At 38.4% G+C, this 24261-nt stretch overlaps 5 protein-coding genes and 1 non-coding gene across 7 annotated transcripts; 4 read left to right on the plus strand and 2 right to left on the minus strand.

The window, feature by feature from the left end:
• Positions 1-91: 91 nt before the first annotated feature.
• LOC118807160 (NFKB activating protein) lies at positions 92-4094 on the plus strand. Of its 2 annotated transcripts, none has more exons than XM_036569038.1 (8): positions 92-772; positions 1296-1376; positions 1472-1536; positions 2298-2393; positions 2886-2925; positions 3018-3206; positions 3353-3502; positions 3588-4094. In XM_036569038.1, exons 1-8 carry the CDS (start codon positions 453-455, stop codon positions 3760-3762), a joined length of 1116 nt encoding a protein of 371 aa, XP_036424931.1. In that variant the 5' UTR covers positions 92-452; the 3' UTR covers positions 3763-4094. The 2 variants fall into 2 exon arrangements, with proteins under 2 accessions (XP_036424931.1, XP_036424932.1); XM_036569039.1 differs by having other exon boundaries at positions 2889-2925.
• A 2024-nt stretch (positions 4095-6118) lies between these two features.
• ndufa1 (NADH:ubiquinone oxidoreductase subunit A1) lies at positions 6119-8898 on the minus strand. Its single transcript, XM_036569042.1, has 3 exons — positions 8673-8898; positions 6347-6436; positions 6119-6225 (listed from the first exon to the last, which is right to left on the minus strand). The coding sequence occupies exons 1-3, from the start codon at positions 8772-8774 to the stop codon at positions 6205-6207; spliced, it is 213 nt and encodes a 70-aa protein (XP_036424935.1). The 5' UTR covers positions 8775-8898; the 3' UTR covers positions 6119-6204.
• Positions 8899-9189: 291 nt separating this feature from the next.
• upf3b (UPF3B regulator of nonsense mediated mRNA decay) lies at positions 9190-14530 on the plus strand. The gene is made up of 10 exons (XM_036569040.1): positions 9190-9394; positions 9885-9991; positions 10119-10225; positions 10411-10509; positions 10603-10713; positions 10807-10850; positions 12001-12192; positions 12321-12481; positions 12720-13044; positions 13629-14530. Exons 1-10 carry the CDS (start codon positions 9281-9283, stop codon positions 13752-13754), a joined length of 1386 nt encoding a protein of 461 aa, XP_036424933.1. The 5' UTR covers positions 9190-9280; the 3' UTR covers positions 13755-14530.
• A 1893-nt stretch (positions 14531-16423) lies between these two features.
• Positions 16424-18270, plus strand: rpl39 (ribosomal protein L39). The gene is made up of 3 exons (XM_036569043.1): positions 16424-16525; positions 16917-17020; positions 18052-18270. Exons 1-3 carry the CDS (start codon positions 16523-16525, stop codon positions 18098-18100), a joined length of 156 nt encoding a protein of 51 aa, XP_036424936.1. The 5' UTR covers positions 16424-16522; the 3' UTR covers positions 18101-18270.
• On the plus strand, positions 17356-17442 carry LOC118807399. The gene has a single exon (XR_005007212.1). It is a non-coding gene; the product is annotated as a small nucleolar RNA SNORA69 (small nucleolar RNA).
• Positions 18271-21977: 3707 nt separating the features above from the next.
• On the minus strand, positions 21978-24261 carry sowahd (sosondowah ankyrin repeat domain family d). Its single transcript, XM_036567889.1, has 2 exons — positions 24040-24261; positions 21978-23611 (listed from the first exon to the last, which is right to left on the minus strand). Exon 2 carries the CDS (start codon positions 23536-23538, stop codon positions 22519-22521), a length of 1020 nt encoding a protein of 339 aa, XP_036423782.1. The 5' UTR covers positions 23539-23611; positions 24040-24261; the 3' UTR covers positions 21978-22518.

The following is a 24261-nucleotide window of genomic DNA, read 5'->3' on the forward strand; positions in this document are numbered from 1 at the left end:
CTGAAATAGCACCCTAAGCGCGGTCTGTGCTGATCCCTGCAGGCTGTCGTTGTTGCTCCGGTGCTGTAGGGGGCGATACCGCAGAACAGGGTCTGAATCTTTAGCCCTCCTGAATAACACTGGACTGACTGGGCCTTAATGCGCCATAAACAAGAAGTTCGCCATAGCGAGCTTTTCTAGTGCTAAAAACATTTATCACAGTCAGAACGGTTTGGACTATACGCTCAGTTCTACAGCGGAGTAGGTCAGAGGTACAAAGCTAAGTTAAATCTGTACACTTTTGAGCTCGTTGCGTGGATAAAAAGAAAGTAAACAGCTAGCTAGCCCGCAGTGTGTCGTCAGTGTCGCTCAGTAATGTAAATAAGCAGTAATTATTTAGTTTAGCTAACTTGGCTTGGAGATCGATTCGAATCGCGATTGAAAGCTGTTTTAAACCGAGGAAATCACGAAAGATGCCGGAGCTCGAAGTCAGAGGTCCAGAGGGGTTCAGCCCCAGAAGGCGGCGGCGCAGTCGCTCCAGCAGTCCGGCCAGTGAGGCGAGTCCAGCGGCCAAGAGCTCCAGACACGACGGTCCTGAAGAGCGGTCAGCGAGGTGGACAGACGGCAAAGACCGGAGCAGAAACCGTTTCAGGACCGGGAGCTCCCGCAGCAGGTCGAGGTCCAGGTCAAGGGAACGGGAGAAGTTATCCTGGGACAGAGGACACAGAGGATCCGACTACTATGATAAGAGGGACGATGCTCAGCGACAAAGACAAGAAGCTTTCATCGCCAGGTGATGTTTATTTCTCACAACTGTGTGAAGTTTCAGGCTTTGTTGGCAATTCACTCCAAATCTCTGAACCACCGAAAGTGCGCAGTGACCAGTGTCGGATGTAACCGGGAGCAACTGACAAAAAAAGACTCACAATCAACATTTTTCCCCGTTAAAACTCACATACAGCGGTAGAAGCTTACGCAAAATAACGACCTATAAAATTAACAAATCAACAATGATAAATGTTGCCCAATCTTGAAAATAGAAGAGAATTCGAGTCTGTATATTGCCTAATTTGTCAGTTTTGTGCGGTTGAGCTGTTTAAATATTTAGTTAGTGTTCTCTTTAAGTTAAATGTTTTTCAAGTGTATGTTTGGGCTTTAGGGCTAAAAGCAGCTCTTAAAATGGACTGTTTCTTACCATGGTTATGAAATTTAGTTGTTTAACATAGCTTGTCCTGCTTTACAATCTCTGTAAAGCTGCTTTGTGCCAACCTTGATTGCAAAAATATACTAATTGAATTGAGTTTTGTCTTAATCAGGCGTTTGCAAGAACGGGAGAGGATTGGTGAACTGGGTTGTCCTGAGGTCTGGGGCTATTCACCAAGAGTCAGAGAACCTGAGTAAGTCTAATTTCTTAAATTAAGCGTCTTGTCCACAATTAAAGATTGTATGCAAATGTTATATGTACTAATTTTGAGTTTGGTTCTCCTACCAGCTCAGATGAACACACTCCTGTTGAAGAGGATGTGAAAAACAGCAGCTCGGATTCCAGTTCAGAAGGTGATTTACTATTGCTAGCATACTAGTTAAAGGAGTAGTCTAGTGGTCTTGTACCACCACAAGCATAAAAACAGTTAAACGGCATCACATTATCAGGTTAACGTGCAAATGACAAATTAATATTTTGATGTGTTCACCAAATTATTAACAGACAATCATTGTTTTGCTGTTAGCTTGATAGTTATATTCTGGCTGTGCTAACTGCAGTTAACTGATCCATGGTGGACCTGCAGTGGAAGCCGCAATTTGGCATGTGGCTGTACAGTTTTGATGTAAAAGTGGGGTAGACGATAGGGAAAATATATAAAATATCACAATACAGGGTATGTACCACGATATGTAGGGTTTGAGAAGTTGGAACAGACAAAAAAGAACCAATTATGTTGTGTTTAAAATACTATAAAACTATGAATACGATGATTTTTATTCAACATACATACATTGCACCACACCATGAAATATGCAGTTGGTCACTGTTCTTTAACCACTGACGTAATCCATGATTTGCTCAGTAAAGCATGTTGTGATGTAATTCCTGTTGGAAAACATCAGGTATACAGTCTCTAAAAGCAGTTTTGCTATTTCATTCTATGACCTATGAGGAAATTGTTCTGCTGTACCTTACTGTGTGAGCACTTAACATCAACTTATTAAAGAAAAAAAAAGAGCTTTTTTTCTACAGAATTTGCATACACTGTATTCTGTGGTAAGTGCTATTTGTATGGTTGAGGTAGAAGGTTAATTAAGGATTTTGATTTCAGAGGAAAGAAAAAAGAAGAAGAAAAAGAAGAAGAAATCAAAGAAAAAGAAAGCCCGGAAGCACTCTGAGGAAAGCGAGTCTGAAAGTGACTCTGAGGGTCAGTCTGTTTTTCTTACTCAAACTCAATCTAAATTGGTTTTTTACTCCCTGCAAAATCCACTGTATGCTGTAGGAACATAAGACAATAGCTTTTAGACCTCATCCAGTGGACTGATTGTTAAAAGAAAGACACATGTTCAGACTGAACTTGTCTTTTAAAAAAAAGCCTTTATAATGATTTCAACATGAATTATTTCCCAGTGGAACACAATCAGGGAGGGTCTCTTAGCTAGCTTAGCGTTTTCCTTTCTATGGTGAATGAGAATAGCTGGGAGCAGACATTACAATCGCCCCCACTATTCTCATCAAAAATCAAAAGACATTTTAGAGGTCCGTAAAAGTCATTACATTTGAAAGATCTGGGGAAAACAAGAATTATGCCATTTAAATGATATGATTAATCATGCTTACCATGTCCAGGGACATGAACTAACAATATTAAAAGGTCCATGTTAATTTCATATTGATTTTAAAATGTGTTTCTTTGCAGAAGAGGTGAAAAAGAAGAAAAAGAAGAGGAAAAGTAAAAAGTCAGTAAGAGACTTCTTTCTATATTTTCTATATTTTATGTGTGGTCTAAGCTGTGAAGATGTTCTGTGTTAAAGTAATTTTATCATCTTAGGAAGAAATCAAAGAAGAAGAAGGCTAAGAAGAGCAGAAAAGAGTCCAGCAGTTCCAGCAGCGATCAGTCTGCAGAAGAAGAAGAGGATATGAATGAAGAGCTGTGGGTTGAGAAAACTGCTCTGGATGAACATGTTTTTGGACCTGAAGCACCGTTAACTCACCTGTCACAGGATGATAAACCATTAGAGTGGGTATCTGCATCTGCTGTGTTACCCACTGTTTGTACATCACAGTTGGAAATATTGATATTTTCACATGCAAAAATGTTACTGATTTATTTATTTTTATTTATTTATTTATTTTTTTTTAAATCCTTCTCTCCACAATCTATAGTTTTGGTCATGCTCTGCTACCCGGTGAAGGTGCTGCCATGGCAGAGTATGTTAAAGCAGGAAAGCGTATTCCAAGAAGAGGTGAAATTGGTCTGACCAGTGAGGAGATTGCAGAATTTGAGAAGTCTGGCTATGTGATGAGTGGAAGCAGGTATGTAGCCTTTTCTGTATGTGCAAACCTCTGTGTTGTGTATTGCTTTGTACTATGTGTACTGACCCATCTGTGCTCATTCCAGACATCGGCGTATGGAGGCTGTGCGTTTGAGAAAGGAAAACCAGATTTACAGTGCAGACGAGAAGAGGGCCCTTGCATCCTTCAACCAGGAGGAAAGGAGAAAACGGGAATGTAAAATTCTTTCCAGCTTAAGGGAAATGGTGTACAGGAAGACTAAAGGCAAAGAAGAGAAGTAGACTGTCAAGCACAGTGCTAACATTAAAGTTTGTCAGCCTTCTTTTTCTTTGAATCATAATTTAGTGGACATTCTTCGTGCTGAATGTTGATTTTATGGTTTCTTCTAAGTCCTTGCCCTACAAAATATAGTGAGATATTCATAAATCAAAGCTTTCATGTATTTTTGTTATTTTTTTTCTCAAATAAAGAGTGAGTCAATATTCTAAAGATTGTCTGTTGTATTAGGGTTTAGAAAAGTTTTCCTGACACATCTCTTTAATCATCTATTTAATTAAATGTTGTGAATAAAAACATTTAATGTACTAATAAATCTGCAAACTCGGAAAATCAACCTGTCTAAACTGTTTTCTATTCGAAAACGATTGATTGAGTGACTGCCAAGTTTTAATTGTAAAAGTGTGCAACTTTTCAAATTGTTTCAGATTGCTTGTACATAGTACATATAATTTTGTTTGTAATGAAATGTATATTCTAGGTTTTAAAATAAGTAGAAGGAAGCTGTAAATAAAAATTCTTGGTGGGTCCAGAAGGGATTTAGGCAATTCTAAATCGGGGGATTTCTTCATGCATGTAATGACAAAAAGGATTATCAGAAGATCATTGCAGTGTATTATCATTTAGCAATTTCATGTCCTCAAAATACATAAGAATACCTTGTAGTGTTTTGTTTATAATATATATAAATCTATATTACAGTAGTAGTATGTACCATAGTGTCCCCTATCAGATAGTTTATACTAGATGAGAAGTATTTGGATAGGAATTGGTTTGTTGTTGTGAGATCTCTTGGCATGGTTCATTCACATTTCAAAACTTGATATGAATCATGACTTCGTAACATGTTGGCGGACTAAGATTAAACACCCAGTTTTCACAGAGGTCCAAGACACTAGCTTTCTTAGGAGTGAATTTAACTAAGACTGTAGTCTGGTCTAACAAACATCCATCTTATTAAACCAGCTTATGACATAACCAGCTTGTTAAAGGGGAACTCCAGCATTTTTTAAGAAATTCTACATAAATAAATGGCTGATAGAAATAAGATAAATAAAAGTTCACTGGTGGTTTTGGAAAGTAAATAAAATGGCTATGTTTGCATTGTAGACATTGTGACCATGACCCCTGTATCCTGTCACCACCACTATAAAAAAATCTGAGTCTATGTTTCTCTACAATGAACCACTTCACATCAAACCACTTTAAATTGCATCCCAAGGACAGAATTATTCTGAGGTTTTAAAAAATTGGTAAAATTACCCTTTAATAAGCTCTTGCAGAGTTTAAGTGGTCATGCTAGAGCAGGGAAACACTAAAACGTGCAGAGGTGCTCCAGAACCAGTGTAAGAAGCCTGTGGCTTACAGAATCCCAGACATGCCAGATCTGAGTAAAACCATGGTGGCAATAATAACCTATAATAAGTATGACAAATCAGTACCCCAGTTATTGGTCATACAGTGTGCCACTGTATGAGATAAATTGTTATCATTGACTGAGGGTCTGCAAAACTGCAGAGGGGCAATTGCTTCCAATGGAATCACTGTGAAAAAAAAAAGATTACTAAGAAATTATGTAAAAGTATTTTAAGTGCATTATTTTAAAGAATCAAAATGGATGTTTTCTTGTATTCAGGAACATTTATTGCAGTAGCCTATTTTTTCTCCACTGAGTTCAGCATTTTGTGACACAGCTCTGTGGATCATCTTTGTCCACAAGCTGAGCCTGTCAGATGTTAAATTCCACAAGTTAACAGCTTGCCATCTCTACAGCTGACAGAATTAGTAGCAACACTTTATTTTGATAGTCCACTGCAGACACTTTGTAGATGCTCAACTTGTGTTAAACTAACATTCAACGAAACATCTATTAAATGCAAAAGAACTGTGAATTGAATAAACTAACCCTAAGCTTAAATCTCATTTTTAGCTTAAGCACAAAAACTAAATCAGTGGTCATCAATTATTCTCTTTGACATCTACATTTTTTCCAGAGTTGTGTTCAAACCCACATCAACCTGCATGAAGTATGAATGGAACTAGACTCCATGGGAAGATGGTCACCAGGGTTGGTGACCACTGACCTAAACCTAATGCAGTCAACAATCAAATGAGTATATTACTTTATTAACTATTTGAGCATCTGTAGGTAATCTAGTTTACCCACAAAGGGCCGGTGTGGCTCACCTGATACCACTGCTTTAATCAACTGGTTTCAACCAAACAACTGATCATGTGATCTCCTGCTTTGCTGGAATAAAAACATACAGACTGGACACCCCTGCTATAGGGGAACACTACTTCTGGTTGTCTTGGCTACACATTTGACACAACACACAATTCAAGAACAGACTGGACAAATAAAGTATATACATTATTTTAATAGACAGCTGGACAAAATACACATTTCAAAAGTTTTAGACAGGGGCAGGGCTCTTGGGTGATCTTCAGTTAATGTTTTCAAGTCCCTGTGAAATCAAATAGACATTTCAGAAAACTCCTCAAAACACACATAATATAAAACACAAATATATACAAATTTGAAAATGAAATATAATGTATATAATAGAATAAAACTGAAATCATCACCTTTGACTTGTAATGTACTCCAGTCCCCGACAATCGCTTGTCTCTCTGCATCAAGTACCACTGGTAAGGGGCTCTCGCAATTCTTTTCTCCTAAACAACACAAGAAAGCAGTCTGATTAGATCTAGGTTAAAGTAACATGATTTGTTTTCAATCAAGAGTTTGTCTTGATAATAATAAGGACAAAAGCACTGTTTTATCTTCCCATTCTTACATTTTAATCTGATCTACAGTCTTTAAATGACTAGGGAATACAGATCCAGATAAAGCCTAAGCATAAGACTAAAAACAATATCCAATGGTGATTCATCACTGACACTGCAAAATTACGTTTAATCCATGCCTGGGAAACCAGCCCATAGTGTAGAGCCTAGTCCAGAACTACACATGATGCCTAATGGAGATTCTCCTTTAGAAGGAACATCTCTGTACAGGAAACTGACATTACGAGCCAGTTTCCCAGACTCAGATTAAGTCTAAGCCTAGATTAAAAAGAATTACCAATAGTGACTTGACATTTAGTTCAAGACTAGCTTAATCCATGTCTATGAAACCATTCCATATAGTTAAACTTAATTTTCTTGCCTATTTTTAGCATTCATTCATTAGACAGCTTAACCTAGATTTTAAAGATGCATTAAAAATCCAACTCAAACTCAACACTCATGACAGATGACAGAAATATGAATTTATGTTTTAGAAAAAGATGCTGCAAATCAATACTCCATGATGGATAATCCATTGTTTGGATGTATAAGTCCATGGTTATCTGACTAAGATTCAGTATTTTGGAGAAAATGGTCCATCTTCTTTGTTGCCATTTCAGTAGAGATGGAACTGCTCTGATACCAGGTATCGACATCCGTATCGGTATCAGGACGTTATCAACACAAAATGCTACATTGAACATCGGAGGGAAAAAAAATCTGTAAAAAATCCAGCCTAAAACAGGACACACACTGTCATGTGATGTCAGCTATGCATTTCTTCCTGTAGGTAGTTCGAACATGACAGCCTACTTTAGATGCTGATCTTAAGTGAAAGTGCTTTGATTAAACATGGCTAATTTTAAAGCTTAGTAGTTCTAAAGGAATCAGGGCCCAGTTTCCCGAAAGGCATCTTAGCATTAGTTATTAAACCGGTAGAGAGAGAGTTCAGTGTGATGCTCACCCTACCCTTTAAAAGTAATTTTCATTCTAAGATGCTTTTGGGAAACCCAGCCCAGATCACCATCAGCCGATATTGAAGGTTTGAACATCCATAGCAGAATCAGAAAAGAAAAAGTGCTATATTTATTTTAGGTGATTTAGCTTTAGTGATGGCCATGTAACCGAACCAATGTCCAAGGCAGTTTGCATATTTTCCTGCCCAAACACACCTAATTTAACTTCTCAGATTAATTACCATATTTAGAAGATTCCATTCCACAGGGTCCCTAAGCAGTACCTCCTATATTCTCTACAGGGGGTCTCAATCCTGGTCCTACGACTGGACTGAAAACTGACAGATTACATCTTGTCTCACCTTAGAAAGGAACTAGTTGCTCTGTCCTCCTTATCCTCAAATCAAAAAGTCACAGGACCACCAACTTTAATTCCAGTTAATTTAGCTATGACTGAGTGTCTGGGGCGGGATAAATCCAGCCAAACTAGAGCTGGGAAATATTAAATATTTATCATTACCATGATAAATTACATCACGAAATGTCACAATATGCATTTCTCAGCATATTGTGGATATCGTCAGTACTTAACGAACACTGACCGACAGCATGTTTCATTACAAAGACAGCATAATTTGTTCTGTTTAATTAGATTTGTTGCACTTCAGAATGTGAAATGTTGAATACAAATCATTATATTCATTTTTTTCCATAGCATTATTTAAAGTGTGGCACTACTGGTACCTTTTATCAGAAAAAATAAAAATTGTGGCATATCCTATATCAGTTCTTGAGGTATCACAAAATTATATTTTTGCCATATCGACCACCCCTAACAAGTTATATTCCCTAATAAGAGCCTCATGTAATAATAAATGACAATAATTATAATAATCATATTAATGATAATCATAATAATAAATACGTGGCAGTAGGTGTTTTATTTAACAGATGCTAACTACCCAGGCGAGTGTGCACCTGCACTGCACTGGATGGTGGAATTTGTCCAGCGCACAAAAGACAAACGAGGATGTGCAGCGTTATTTGAAACCCTTTTGCCGCTACCGTCAAAATGAAAGACAGCTGTAGAGTCGGATACACTGATTAAGCGATAGAAGATGAAGTGAAGAAATAGCGGCAGAGCTGGTGAAGCTGTGTTCACTCACCTTTCCACTGTTCGTGTATTTTTGTATCTCTGCAGTAGCGATGCCAGGAATGATCAAGCACGCTGTCATTATAGCAAAACCGGGGAGTATTTCATACCACATGACTGGGGTGAAGAGAGGCCTATATACAGATATACAGACTTTAAAAGTCTCCCTCTACACTCTGTTTCGTCTGTTTTGGCCAAAATGTCCGCTGCCTTCACGGTCACAGATCGATTTCCGGTGAGTCTCGCTCTCCCTGCTTATGACTGACTGTGTAATATTACAGCGCCGTCTGGCGGTTCAAATGGTCCACAAGTCCCGCATTTGATACTAATACATATAAGGTTCACGGAAATCAGTCAAGAAACGTGTTAAAATGAGCAGTTGATAAAGTGTAATAAAAGCGCATTAAAAAGTCGAATACGGCTTTTAATGCCCTTTAGTCTGGCCAGCGCTCCCGAGAGGAGTCCTCCAGGTTTCTGTTCCAGCCAATCAGAAACGCCCTCCGTGTTTCCGTCAGACCAATAGGAAAAGTTGTGGAGCGCTTTCGACTCTTGACAGCTTACGAGCTTCTGGCTGAACAATAACACAGTAACTTGTGTCACTCGACAAAGTCCGACGAAAACATGAAAGAAGACAAAGAAAATACGCGGCCCAGAGAAAAGAAGGTGGAAATAAAATGTGAAGAAAGCGAAAAAACAGAGAAGCCAAACAAAGAGAAGAAGGAGACTATGACAAAGGTAGTTAGCCTAGCTGGCTAGCTAAGTTGTAAGTTAGCTTCTTAGCTTCGTCACGGTAACAGGGCTGTTGTGCGGTAGAACAAGTTAGTTGTTTATTTTGTCTAACATTAGTTACATCAACAGGTGACCACATAGAATACATTATACATTTCTTAACCCTTTTCAAGGCAGTTAGCTACTTTTGCGGACATGGGTTCAGCTGTAGCTAATTTTGCGGACACAGTAAACTGGCTAGCTAGCTAACTTAACTAGCTAGCTAACGCTAATCTGTAGAACCCTTTTGTGTATAATAACAGTCTATTTCACGAACCAGCTGGTCAAGACGAGCAACAGTCATGCATCTAGCTAGGTTCATGACTGCGTTTTGGTTTCAATGTTGACGAGCTAAATGAATGCAAATAAATCGCGAAGGCATTAATAACGTATCTCATTTAATTAGCATGGTTTTTAATTACCGTATATCTCTCTGTTTTATTCCCATTTTAATTAGATCGTAATTCGTCGCCTCCCTCCCAGTCTAACTAAGGAAGAGCTAGAGGAGCAACTGCAGCCTCTCCCAGAAGTGGATTATCTTGAGTTCTTCTCTAGTGACACCAGGTCTGTGGCCCACATTTTCACAAAAGAAAGCATGTACTGTTGAATTGAAGTGTTGTAAATGGTGCTTGCATGATGATATATAATGGATTCACAGGGGAACTGATCTAAGATTTCTGTTTCATTGCAGCCTCTACCCTCACCTTTTTGCAAGAGCATACCTAAATTTCAAGAACCAGGAGGATATTGTTCTTTTTAGAGACCGATTTGATGGTTATGTCTTCATTGATAATCAAGGTTTGGACATAAATGTCTGCCCATATCTCTCATTTGCCAGCTTTGTATTTTCCCCTATGATTTCTAAGTTCTCTGAATCACTCTTAAAATAGTTGGTGATAAGTATGTAGTTGGGATTGGTTGCTGGATTGATTTTGTATATACATGTAATGTGTAACAAGTCCAGTGTTGCCTTTTGTGTAAAGGCCAAGAGTACCCTGCGATTGTTGAGTTTGCGCCATTCCAGAAGGTTGCGAAGAAGAGAAGTAAGAAGAAGGATGCCAAAAGTGGGACGATCGAGGAAGGTTAGGAGATGTGAAACTCATACCATACTCAAAGATAACAGACAGTCTGCAGTGTTCTTTTGACCAGCAATAAGTAATTTCATATTTTTATAGATGCTGATTATAAGAGATTTTTGGAGATATACAGTGGCGATGATGAGAAACTTTCTTCCACCCCTGAGACATTATTAGAAGAAATAGAGGCCAAGACAAAGGAACTGTTTGGTAAGCTAGTGGACTTACACAGCTAAATTAAATATGTGCTCAAAACTATTAGCAGAATGAGTGTGTTTAATTATTTGTTACTTTTTATTGCAGCAAAGAAAACAACCCCTCTGTTGGACTTTCTTAAGAACAAACAGGTGAGCAGAAGTTCAAATAGTGACGCAAATATATATGCAAATATATACATACTGATGTGGTGGTGGTGTGTTATTGTGTGTTGTGCTGGTACGAGTGGATCAGACACAGCAGTGCTGCTGGAGTTTTTAAATACCTCAGTGTCACTGCTGGACTGAGAATAGTCCACCAACCAAAAATATCCAGCCAACAGCGTCCTGTGGGCAGCATCCTGTGACCACTGATGAAGGACTAGAGGATGACTAACACAAACTGTGCAGCAGCAGATGATCATCCCTGACTTTACATTTACAAGGCGCACTGACAAGTTAGGAGTGTCTAATAGAGTGGACAATGAGTGGACACTCCTACCTTGTCAGTCCACCTTGTAGATGTAAAGTCAGAGACGATATATATATACATATATATGTGTGTGTGTGTGTGTGTGTATGTGTGTACATATGTATGTGTATATATATATATATATATATATATATATATATATATATATATATATATATATATATATTGTGTTTATACACACACACAAACAAAGTAATGTTTGATAAGTATTTCTGTTAAGTGATCATATTGATATTTACTGTCACACTCATTCAATTCTTGTAAAATTGATGAGAGTTGAAAATGGACAATTAGAAATGGATAGGTCATAGATAATGTTGGATCAAATGTTTTTGTTATTTAAAATAGAGTTGGATTAATGACCTGCACGGATGTGTCCACATATATTATTAGGTAGGAGTATTAGACTACCTGTTGATTTCAGTTAAAGCCATCTCACAGCCAGTGAAGCAAACATCACAGTTTCATGGTAACTTCAGTTTAATTATGCAGGCCAAAGAGTCCAAAAAACACTTTGATGCCTGCACCCTTTCATCAATGTTAAACACTTCCGCTAAATTTGAACACTCTCTGGTGTAAACAAACAGTCGTGCTTTGCTGAATAGGCTCCAGTGCTTGTCTTCTTCATTGTGAATCACTTGAAGTTACATTCTCTTCCATTCCTTATGCTTTAATATGTTTTGGAGAGTAATGGCTAATTTCATTGTGAAATATCAGCTGTTTCATAGGAGTCCAGCACAGATTTTGTTTGTGAATCATTGATGCATGCGTCAGTAGAAATATTTACACATTCTAACTCTGTTAATTAAGAGGTTAAGAGAGGAAAAGAAGGAGGAGAGGAGAAGGAGAGAGTTGGAGCGAAAACGCTTGCGTGATGAAGAAAGGCGCAAATGGAGAGAGGAGGACAGAAGGAAGCGCAAAGAGGCTGAGAAATTAAAAAAGGCAGAAAAAGTACCCGAAAAAGACAAAGACCAAGCTAAAGAGGAGCAGCCAAAAATCAAGGTACATTACTATATTGTGTTTTGCAGACTCTGAGTACCAAAATAGATTTACTTCCTTATTCTCTTAAAGATTCCTGTTCCTCACTCTTATGTGGCAGTGACATTTGTTGTTGTTGTTTTCTGCCTCAGCTCTTGAAGAAACCAGATAAACCAGAGAATGGAGATACTGAAAAGCCAAAAGAGAAGCAGAAGAAGCCAGACCGTGAAAAACTGAAGGATGACAGAGCTCCAGGAGGAGCAGATGCAAAGAAACGTCAAAATGGTGAACACAGAGAAGATAAGACAAGAAAGTGAGCACTCAGAGCATCTTTGATATTTTTTCCCAGTGATGTTTCAGTTCCACTTATGAAAATTATATTAATTATCATAGAAAGTGCTGTTATTGTTCTCTTGAAAAGCTGCTTTGTAGGTTTTGTCTTGTTTCAAAAATACAAAAACAAATTTGGGTCCATATCCATAGATGTTCATGAGTCCATTGCTAATAGAAAAGAAACACATTAAATCAGCCCTTCTTGACCTTTAATGCAGATTAGAGGAGGATGGACGGAAGGAGCACAGAGATCGCGATGCAGACAGAGACCGTAATCGAGAGAGGGACCACCGTCAAAAAGAGAAGGACCGAATCACGAGGCAGGACGAGGAGCGTCGGAGGAGGAAGGAGCGACATGATGGAGAGAATACTTACAAAAAGAGAGAGGATGAGGGGAAAAAAGAAAAGGAGCGTATTTGGGAAAAGAGAAAGAATGAGCATGCTGGAGACTCCTCTGGTCACACTCAACCTGACAAGACTGAGAAGTCCTCTAAAGATGGTAAAAAGGAGGAAAATGTGAAAAAGGACCGTTTAAGAAACAAGGTACAATCTTAGCTGATATGTGTCTGTTTGTCATACATGAACCAGGCATTGGAATTGTCAGTTAGCCACCTTATCAGGTAACCATCCTAAAAACCCACTGTGCAGTTAGTGCAACATTAAATGTGAAATGTTATGTTATAAAATGCATATTTTTACTGTAACCAAATGCTGCACTATTTTGGGAAAGAAAATATGGCCTGAGAAGCTAAAATAATGGCTCTCAACCCCAGTTTTCAAGCAGCCCTACACACTGTAGTTTTACTATACTCAAACAAGGCTCGTTCAACTCTACAGGTAATCATCAAGCCCTCCATGAGCTGATACAGTTGTGTTCAGAGTGAACAAAACAAAAACTTCACTGCACTGTGAAATTTTTATTTAGTAGTAAAGTCAGCTGTAGGCACTGATTTCGTTAGCCCCAGTTAGATGGATCTTCCTCATTCAGTTATTGTGAATGTGAAACCCCTGGTTTATTAACACTGAATGTTCAGTTTACTGTGTTTACCAAAACATGCTTCAATAAAATGAATTTTATTTTCCAGTTATGTGATCTTCCATAATGAGGGCTTTTCATTTTGCTCCAGGATCGACCTGCCATTCAGCTGTACCAGCCAGGGGCGAGGAGCCGCAATAGAGCTGGAGACAGCAGAGCTGGAGATAAGAAGGCTGAGACGGACGCAAGGAATACACAGGAGAAGGGCGAAGAGTGAGGACAGGCCAAAATGGTAGCATGACATGATTGAGGAGGAATTCTGGTCAAGCCAGGCAACTGAGCACCTGAAAAGAATGGTGCTGCCAAAGCAAGAAGTTCCTGTCCTTCTCAAGCTCTTTGTCAAAGAGGCAGAAACAAAACCACCTGACCCTTCAGTGCCTGGATGAGCCCCCTTTCATTTCTGTTTATTAGAAAGACAAGGGAAAGCTCTCACTCCTTGACTGATGCTTAGAGTTGAGCAGTGGGGTATAGCAAGAGAAGCCAAAGTGATTGGACCATGAGGACTCCAAGTGACCTTACTCTTGGTACACAGCCAAACTTATTGTACTTCACAGCTGTTCAGCTTTTTTGGTATGTTAGGCTACTACTCCAAATCATTTAATGTTCCACACCCCAACAGTAGTACCTAGAAGGTAAACCTTGTCAGATTTCAGTTCACTTGAATGATTTCCTTCTACGTGATTAGTAAAAAGTGTTTCACAATACACTTAGCTGATAATACATTCAGTCAGTTTAGTCTGACACCTCAGATGTGGAGTTTATTTGGATGATTTAAGGAGTGTTTTTTTTTTTTGTTTGTTTTTTTTTTTGGTGGTTCTCCAAACCAGCCTTTTAATTTGTACATGGAATATGAGCCATGCACTAAAGTGAGATTTGGTGACATGCCTTTGCCACAGTTTTTTTGTTGTTTTTTGCTCTTGTTTGGAAATCTTGTTGAATTTGGTGAGTGGCCTTCCCTACTTTTGCAATAAAGCTTTACCCAAAAAAAGAATACTGCTCCAGACTGACTTTGTTGGCAGTGTTTTTTTTTTTGTTTTTTTTTTTAAATGGTAGGTAGTAGTAATAAGTCACAAGTCTTGTGGTATAATTAGACAATTACCCACTCTTGTGAGGGTCTTCATCAGATCAGAACTGGTTTATGTTTGAAGCCCCTGGGATGACTGGTGATAGGTTTTCAAGATTATTCCTCAGTTCTTCTTTCTTTGACTTGTTACAAATAGAAAATTCAGTAACCTGGATGTTGAAATTTCTAGAGAAATACATTCCTCTACTGGTACAGACTAACACAGAATGCATTGGATATTTTCCTTTAGATGTTGCAGCCCACAGAAATGGAAATATCAGACTAAGAAAAAGGCAGCTATGAGCACTTTTAGGTCCCAGCAGTGTGCTTTTGGGCAGGGTAACTTGGGGGTGAAGAAGCCCTTAAGGGTAATATGCTGCCTCCCCGCTTTTTTCCTGACTAAACAATGGGGCCAAACCACCTCAACACATTACGGAGTGACTATAGTCCAGTTCATTATGAGTTTCATTTGAATCACTGCATTTCTGGGATTTATACTTCTAAAGTTTTGGGCAAGTTGATTTAATGTTTTGTCATTGGAGGATAGTGATCAGTGGTTTTATATTGTAGAAAAGTTGTTAAAATGTTTTTTTTTCTGGGGGGGTGGATTATAGTTGTAGACGGGGTAGCACATGGAGAGGGGAATAAAAATCAGACGAAGTGAAAATATAAAGTTATTCCTTTGGGGTAAGAAATTCCCATAGACAAGGGGCAAAAGGCACCCTTTACACTACTGTTGCAAAAATATTTAGTTTGATTTTAATTATAAAGACAAACTAGTTCCTCTGGCTAATTATTACATTGTAGCTATTAGTGATTGTTAGCTAGAGTTAGGCAACATTTTTAGCTGTCTTGCTGGAGATGATTTTCTATGCAAGTTTTGTGGCTTAGAAAAAAAAATTGCACTTACCAATGAAACGTTAAACATTGTTTGGTTTAAATAATAATAATAATTATTATTGTCATAATTTCTAAATAAATTAACATATAATTGTAATACTATGTGGTTAAGTAATTATCGAAATATTTCAAATGTTTCTAATGTTTTTACTGTCATTTGTCAGAGTTTATTAAATGCAGTGGAATTATTGACACATTGATAAAATCCTCAGCTTCATTCTAAAATATTATATTTTTTCGGTTGTACTTTCATTATTAAAGGTTTTAGAAAAATGCAAAGACTAGCAATCTTGCCCCAATAGTAGGGCAAAAGGCCCCTTTTAAAGGTTTTTTTTTTTCATGCTTGAAAAACAAAACTGTTTGCTGTTCCATGCTATGCTCATGCGCAGCTTTAACTTTACAGTAAATGGACATTGTTCTTATTTCCCTATACATTCACGCGTGACATCCAAAAATATTTTATTGGTGTTATAACTTATTTTCACATACAAAAAAATCATACTATGAGTAGAAATACCAATTTTATTAATTTTACAGATTAGTGATTTTAATCTTTAGATGCATAACATGAAATTGCTGAAATGCAAAAATACATTCTTTCATTTGGAACTGCATATAAATGTTACTGTCTCATATCATGGAAAACAACTTAAAAAAATAGTTATAGCAGCATTATGTAAACATAGTTTTAAGATTAAAAGTGCACTGTTCTTACAGATCATACATTCTTGATACTCGGACTGAAGGGCAGGTCGTTGAAGTGCTGCAGTCATATTTCACATGATTCTTGTTAGATCATTATTTTTTTTTTAGTTAACCAAGTTAACCTGGCATGTTTCTTTATTATATAAAGTTACCTGTAGATGATTGCAGTCACTGAGAGGCTGGTGGGTCCGCTGAGTGTCGCTGTTGCTATGACTGTCCATTGTCCCGCCCCGTGAGGCGGATATACAGCCGCTCTGTTTCCTCCGCTTCCTCCTCTTCAACCACCGCCATTGTGGTGAAAGGACTGTGTGTCTAGAATGGTGAGAAACAATCAGTCAACATCGTCGTGTATACTCATGTTTTGTGGCAGATTTCTTCAGCATTGTATGCCAGCGATTGTTTTATTTTAATGAATTTAAGAATTGCATTTATTAACCTCTTATAAACCGTTAATTTTACTGAAGCTCGTCACAGTCGGCGCTTCAGTTTCAGCTTCGCTACTGACGGTTTTGATACAGGCCCACAAATTCATGACCAAGTTGTATGTCGTTCCCCAACAAGCACAGCTTAAGTTTCCTGAACTGTGCGCTTGATTGTGTGCATAAATGTTAACTCCCTGAAAGAAGGGAAGTTGTATTTATCTTTTACAGCTAGCCGGCTGGCTAATATGCTAACAGTACTCCAGCTAACCAGCGTCTCACTATGTTTCAGGCGTCGCACAAGACTTTCAGGATTAAGCGCTTCCTCGCCAAGAAGCAGAAGCAGAACAGACCGATTCCACAGTGGATCCGAATGAAGACCGGTAACAAGATCAGGTAGGAAATACCCGCTGTTTGCACTGACGTTGTAGTTTTAATGGAGAGCTATAATGTTAGCTGTCCATTCAGTTGCCCGCGGAGAGAGATTGCTAGCTCTGGCTGCCGCTTATGGTTCTTGTGACTGGTCTATGATAGAGATTCCCAAAGTCGGTCCAAGGAACCCCATATTGTGTAGACATTTTGAACATATTTGTGCTTTATCTTATTCAACATAGCTAACTGTGTGTTTTGTAGTAGGGATAACACAGCGTTTAGATTCCTTCTCATTGGCTTTGGGAACTCCTGATCGGTGTTGGTGATGGGCGCTTACACATGCTCGAGAACATTTGTGTAAAGCAGGACGCAATTACAGTGCTTCATTTGGTGGAAGTACTGCCATTATCCTGCTGAGAGTAACAACCTGCTTTAGAGACACAGCTCATCATTCTTGTCTGATATGAGTGCTCTTCAGCAGAGACAGCGTTGGCCATTTAAGAGAGCTTTCATTGTTCAAAATATGGGCTAAAATAGGGATGCCCATTTCTGGAGATGTACCACCATGGAGAGTGAGCTAAGATCTAACTTGACTCTAATATTCAGATGCTCCTAAAAGCATCCTGTATCTGGATCAGATAGATTAGGTTTTGAGCTAAAGGCTGCAGGGTGGTACAGGACCAGGTTTGCTTTCAGTAAGTGTTGCCATCCACACTGATTAAGTTTAGAGTATTATCAGGTTGTTAGAGCATGTAAATAAGCATGATGTTACGTGCAGGTTCCCATTTTTTGGTAACAAAAGAACTTGGAACAGTTAAGGGATCCCTGTACAGAAGTAGCTTGGCACATGTAGCTGCTCTTTTAGTTTCTGTGTCAGTTGGTACTGTCATAAAATAGATTTATATATGTTGTGTAATAGAATGTTGGTCCTAACTCGATCTCTCCAGATCTTATTTTATACTTATAGAATCAAGAATACATTGATTCTGGAACAGTTAACTTTGGCTTTGCTAGTAAGTAATGTTTTCATTTGGGGTTCCTGTTCTTGCTTGCAGGTACAACTCCAAGCGTCGGCACTGGAGAAGGACCAAGCTTGGCTTGTAAGTCCGCCACTCGCCTCTTCAGCTTTGCCTGCATCTTCATCCTGCCAGCACCACCAACTCGGCCCAGGCCTGGAGAGAAGCCATGTTATGTGGAACAGCAGTCTCTCTTTTGTACAGATACTCTGGAAACGTTCTTGTGGAACAATAAATGATTTGGCAACAAACCAAAAATCTTGGCCTTCTGCGCTTTCTTGTTGAATGTGGGTTTTCATGAATGTGCCTCCATCTGGTGAAAGCCTTATGTGGGTGATAAAAAATGAGCACAAGACACAACAGTCCAGTATTAAACGCTGTTCAGGACAGTTCTATATGGGATAAAGGTTGTGTGATGTGGAAGCTGAGAGTGGCAGAAGAAATGGTAACTGACTTTGCCCCCTTTACCATAGCAGTGTAAATTATAAAAATAAAAAAAAATCACATTTGCCTGCCTGAAACGCATTGTTCTGTGAACTTACTGTTTGAGGCTTAATTAACTCAAATTTTAAGGATGCTATGTTGCCATCTTAAGATTGAACAATTTTTTTTTCAGGCAGACCTAGGGGTGGGTTCATGAAAGCTTTCCTAATATAAGCACGAAGTTCATAATGTTCTTAAATTCTTAAAAAAAAAAATTGGTTCACAAATTCTCAAGTGTTTTGAGGACAGTAAAATAAAAGTAAAGCAAAATCAAAAGCTGGTGGAAGAAACAACAAATGCTCTGGATTGATTGCCAAGCTCAGAAGATGTAAGATGAAAATATTTAAAGCCTTTTTTCTTAGACATTTTTAAATTTGTCTTTAAGAGAAAGGTTAAATGAAAAATCTTAAGCTTTTGAAGAATCAATTGATCTCATCTCTGAAGTATGTAGGTGAGAAATAAATAATAATAAGATTTTGTTTCTTAAAACTGGTGAATATGGACCCAGGTTTTTAACACTTGGGACTGTTTATTTTTTTTGCTGTTAAAATATAAGTAGATTAATTGGAAATAATATAGTATATGCAGAGTTTTACTTTAAGAAAACATAAAATAACACATTCATTGCTGATGTAATGCAAAGTTAATTTGAATACTGTGTGTTGATAAAAACATTTAGGAATGTTATTAGAATTCATGTGAGATGTTATGAATGTTATGCAGATACCCTTCATGTAAATCGTGTCAGGATCCAGTGCTTGCAGGCCAAAACACTGCAGACTTCAGCACATTGCTTTAAGCTCACCTAATCCAGTTCTTCAGCTAATCAGCAATGACTTCATGAACTGAATTCAGAGCGTTAGATGAGAGTAAACACTAATATCCACAGCACTTTGGTCAGGAAGGTCCCCAGTTTGACATGCGTGATGTAGAGCTTTGCATGTGAGAAAGAATGTGGGAAATCAAGACTCATAAGGGTAACACATCCTCTGGGAGAGACTGTAGTGGAATTATGCAGTACGAGTAATGCAAGTTTACAAATAACAAACACACTTGTACAGGCTGTACAGAAGAAAGGTAGAGGGTGATGAAAGAAAAAAAATCTGGTGTACAGATTTTGTCAGACGTACAGAATGTACAGACTGGCCACTTGACTAAGTACACCTTTGTATCTACATTGTCCATTTTATCAGCTCCACTTACCACACAGGTGCACTTTGTAGTTCTACAGTTACAGACTGTCGTCCATTTGTTTCTCTGCATGCATTGTATTTGGGTGGTAGGTCATTCTCAGCACTGCAGTGACACTTGGACGTGGTGTTGTGTGTTGGTGTGTGTTGCGCTGGTACAAGTGGATCAGACACAGCAGTGCTGCTGGAGTTTTTAAACACTCCACTTACTGTCCACTCTATTAGAAATTCCTACCTTATTGGTCCACCTTTTAGATGTAAAGTCCAGGACAATAGCTTACCTGTTACTGCACAGTTTGTGTTGGTCAGTCCAGCAGTGACACTAAGGTGTTTAAAAATTCCAGCAGCACTGCTGTGTCTGATCCACTCAGACCAGCTCAACACATATTAACACACCACTACTATGTCAGTGTCACTGCAGTGCTGAGAATGATCCACCACCCAAATAATACCTGCTCCTGGTACCTGACCGTTGAAGAAGAGGGTATCTATCTATCGATCACTGCTGTCGGGACAAAACCTTGTATCTTACTTTTTTTTCAGTTTTTGACATTATTTGAAAACACGTCTTGCCCTTTTACAGTCTGTGTAAATGTCATGATGAATGGACCAAAAGAATTGGCCCAAAATGACCTGGAAAAAAGTCTGGTCCCATTGGCTTATGGATATATATATATATATATATATATATATATATATATATATATATATATAAAGAGCTGCTTGAAAGTTTGCGAACCCTTTAGCATCTGGGCATATGTTTGACCTAAACTGATATCTTCATATCTTCATTCAATAGATATAAAAATAGATACAGAGAACTTGAAACTAATAACAAAAAATCATATAGATTTTCATTCATTTATTGAACAAAGTGATCCAATATTATATATGTTGGTTGGCAAAAGTGTGTGAATCTCTAGAATTATCCCTTTGATAATAGGTGATGATTAGGATCAGGAGGTTCAATCAATTGGATGACAATCAGGTGTGGCTGACTCTACCCTATTTAAAAAAACATATAATTTTTCACCATCAAAGTCTGGTCTTTACCACATACAGCATGTCTCAGTCAAATGAGATTTCACAGGACCTCAGAAAAACTTTTACTAATGTTCATTATGCTGGAAGAGGTTCCAAAACAATTTCTGAAGAGTTTGAACACTGATCCACTGTCAGGCAGATTCGTGTACAAATGGGGTAAATTCAACATCTTTGTTACTCTTCCACGGAGTGGTCATCCAACAAAAATGACTCCAAGAGTAAGGCATGTAATATTCTGGGAGATCACAGAGGCCTCTTTAACATTGACTAATGTCAGTGTCCATGAGACTTTAATCTAGCAAACACTGAAGAGGAAGAGTGCATATGGAATGATAGCATGGAGAAAGTGTCAACTCTCTCAAAACATTGCAGCCTGTTTAAAGTTTCCTAAAGACCACTTGAGCCAGAAGACTATTGAAATAAGGTCATGTGGACGAATAAGGCAAAAATAGATCTTTAAGGGTGTTTGGCAAAAAACAAACATTGCATTTCAGCAGAAGAAGCTCATCTCAAATGTGAAACACAGTGGTGGCAGTATCAAAGTTTGGGCTGTTTTGCTGGCATTGGACCAGGACAACTTGCCATCACTTGAAGGAGCTATAAATTCTGCATTATATCAAGAAACTCTACAGGCGAATGTTCAGGCATCCATCCATGAACAGAATCTCAACAGAAGGTGGGTCCTGCAAAAAGACAACAACCCCTACAAACAACAGTCTACAAAAAATGGTTGAAGCAGAAGAAGTGTTGCATTTAATTTCTCCAGAAGTCAATTGTAAAGATGTAAACAAAGTCATTCATGGTGCTTTGATGTGAAATGCTCTGTTCTAGACAAGCATATCAAGTCAGAATTGTTAACAGTGGTGGTGATAGGAACCAGACCTCTGAAAAGGTTAATGCCTCTAAAAGTGACATCACAAAATGTTTTTTTACATGAAATAGTTATGAATACACTGTGAAGATACTGTTCAATTATAGTTTTGAGATAAATGTTTGGGCTACAATTTTAATTACTTTTTAAAATCCAGTAATGGTGGGAAGATGCATGTAGGGTGTTATAAGGCAAAGTAGTAGTATTAGTAGCTATTATATACATATATATTTAAAATTAGTGGAGCTATTTTTTTCATTTAAACATAGAAGTAAACAACAAAAACTTTTAGAATCTTAAAAAAAGGTTATGGCTATTAAAATGAAGTTTTAAATTCTGCACTATATCTAGATTACTATGCAAATTTGTGAAATTGACAATGATAAGGCCTTTTTAAAATTTTTTTTGTCTTAATTCCTTCCATTAAAACACATGTTTATATGCAGAGGTCATCAGGCATTATCTGTTCACAAATGACTCAAAAGGGACGTGATGGCAGGCTGTTAAAATTTCTGCATTTTTTTAATGAGACCAAAAGAAATGGCACTGAAACTTGCAGTGTTTACATAAAACAACTTTGCATCTTTGTTTTCAGCTGGAGGGTTCAGAAGAAAGAGAGAGTGCAGATATATATGCCTTTAAAACATTCCTGTGACTTTGCAGCCGGAAATGCTTTTTCATGTCTCTCTTTAATAAATGTTTGCAGAAAGTATATATATAAATAAGAGTAATGCTGAATGTTTTATGTGAAATGTAAATATTTGACCCTTTTTTCAAACGCAAACCATTTACACACAGGGTCTTTACTGGCTAGAAATTTAATTAAAAATTGACATTGTGGTAATAAACAGTTGCTCTCCTGAACTGAAATGTTTCTTGTAATTTTTGGCACCTGTAGAACTTACTCTTAGTCATACTTCAGTTCTTGCCTCCTGAGAAAAATGGAGAAAGTAACTTTCGAAATGACCCAAACTGCCACCTGCCAGTTCTTCTGTTTACAGAGTCCACAACATCAGTGTTCTTTGGTGAGTCCTGTACTAAGGACACTACAGCACCTGCACTATTGTTATTAAGATTCAGTTGCCAGTACCTGTGTTCATCGTCCCATGTACCAAGGAGCTCCTTCATCTCCGGTGGTGCATTTTCTCTGAGATATTGCCAAGCCCTTTTCCCACTGTAGTCCATGGCATCTATGTTAGCACCGAACGCTCCCACTAAAATCTTCACCACCATGTACTGGCTGTGCATGGCGGCAACGTGGAGAGGTGTAAAACCCCCACTACCTTTTATGTTCACGTTCACCGGGGAACCTTCTTTTTCAGCGCGTTTCAGAAGTTTTATCAACGTCTCATGTTTCCCGTTCTTGGCCAGCCAGTGGAGAGCCGTATAACCACTTATAAAGTCCCTTCTGGTCAGCAAACTGGGGTCTTCAGAGAGAAACTCCTCCATGGTGTCATAGTTCCCATCCACCACAGACAGCATCCATGCATGCTCCAAGGGGTCCAAAGCCCAAAATGCTCCACTGCTAGTGTCCTCCAAGCTGTATCCTCCTGCGTCCTCCCCATCCCTCGACCACTGGCTATCACCTTTGAGGGACAATATACTAGACAGTCCAGTGTGTGACTTATAGTTCAAAAATAAGTCCTTCAGGTACTTTTTTCGCATGGCAGGGGTGAGAGAGCCTTTCTCTTGAGCTTCTGGTGCTCCTTGAAGTTCAGGCTGCTTTTGCAGTCTGGACCTACGCATGCGAGTCAGACTCCCTTCACTTACAGTATAACTCGAGATTCTACGTTCAGAAAGTTTTTGCCCCCTTGAAAGGAGATCACCTCCACCTATCTGAGAATCTGGTTGAGGTTCAGAGCTGACGGAGCTGCTTTCTGACAGCATTTGGCTGGTGCTGTCATTCATGCTGTTTATACTGCCTGGGTTATCCTCCATTGTTTAGATAAACACTGAACATTCACACGACCAAGAGAGTCTCCTCTTCAACATGCCCCATTCTCTGAAGTCTCTACAGGACACAGATATAATTAGACAAACCCAAATGTGTTGATGGCAAAAAGAGATAGGACAGTTTGGTCTCTTACGAGTTGTCTCTTCCTTGTTTTTTAAACTGTGTTGTTCCTCTTTTTTAGCCGTTTTGAAACCACTGTACAACTGTGCCTATTACTGTTATACTACATATAATACGTCTCACATGCTGTTATACTGTAATAACTATATTATAGCCTACAGACTTTTACAATCTAATATTTAGATAGAAGCAATAATGTCGCTGTTTTGTGTTCCCACAGAGTCTGCTGGCGTTTTATGCTACGTCCTATTACTTGTATTACTACTACTGTGGTTTTTTTTCGCTACGAAACAGTTTCTAACGCAAAGACACATAATCTATAGCGGAGGTCTGTTAGTAAGTGAAGCGAAGCGCTGCAGGCTCACCTGTTATTAACGTTCATCGGTGCTCAGGGCAGCACTGCTCTCCAGAAGGCATGTCCAAACGCTGTTTTACTCCAAAATAGTTTTACTTTCAATGAATCCACATCGTAGAAAATACATGACTTCACGAAAGAGCTCTCAACCACACGAGCGCATTTTCTCCCTTCAAAAGCAGCAACGTCCCGAAGTTGTTTCCGCCAAACGCGCCACCCCTTACGAGTACAA

Source organism: Colossoma macropomum, unplaced genomic scaffold, assembly GCF_904425465.1.
Source record: "Colossoma macropomum unplaced genomic scaffold, Colossoma_macropomum, whole genome shotgun sequence".
NCBI lineage: Eukaryota > Metazoa > Chordata > Actinopteri > Characiformes > Serrasalmidae > Colossoma > Colossoma macropomum.

Bases quoted from the DNA above. Each gene is read 5' to 3' on its own strand.
- LOC118807160 (XM_036569038.1), top strand. From the start codon at position 453: ATGCCGGAGCTCGAAGTCAGAGGTCCAGAGGGGTTCAGCCCCAGAAGG. The intron at 3,207-3,352 runs GTGGGTATCTGC...CACAATCTATAG, and splicing joins CAGGATGATAAACCATTAGA to TTTTGGTCATGCTCTGCTAC. The intron at 3,503-3,587 runs GTATGTAGCCTT...TGCTCATTCCAG, and splicing joins TATGTGATGAGTGGAAGCAG to ACATCGGCGTATGGAGGCTG.
- ndufa1 (XM_036569042.1), bottom strand. From the start codon at position 8,774: ATGTGGTATGAAATACTCCCCGGTTTTGCTATAATGACAGCGTGCTTG. The intron at 6,437-8,672 runs GTGAGTGAACAC...TGTGTTGTTTAG, and splicing joins AATACACGAACAGTGGAAAG to GAGAAAAGAATTGCGAGAGC. The intron at 6,226-6,346 runs GTGATGATTTCA...TTGATTTCACAG, and splicing joins GAGTACATTACAAGTCAAAG to GGACTTGAAAACATTAACTG.
- upf3b (XM_036569040.1), top strand. From the start codon at position 9,281: ATGAAAGAAGACAAAGAAAATACGCGGCCCAGAGAAAAGAAGGTGGAA. The intron at 12,482-12,719 runs GTGAGCACTCAG...CCTTTAATGCAG, and splicing joins AGAGAAGATAAGACAAGAAA to ATTAGAGGAGGATGGACGGA. The intron at 13,045-13,628 runs GTACAATCTTAG...ATTTTGCTCCAG, and splicing joins AGGACCGTTTAAGAAACAAG to GATCGACCTGCCATTCAGCT.
- rpl39 (XM_036569043.1), top strand. The intron at 17,021-18,051 runs GTAGGAAATACC...TCTTGCTTGCAG, and splicing joins AAGACCGGTAACAAGATCAG to GTACAACTCCAAGCGTCGGC.
- sowahd (XM_036567889.1), bottom strand. From the start codon at position 23,538: ATGGAGGATAACCCAGGCAGTATAAACAGCATGAATGACAGCACCAGC.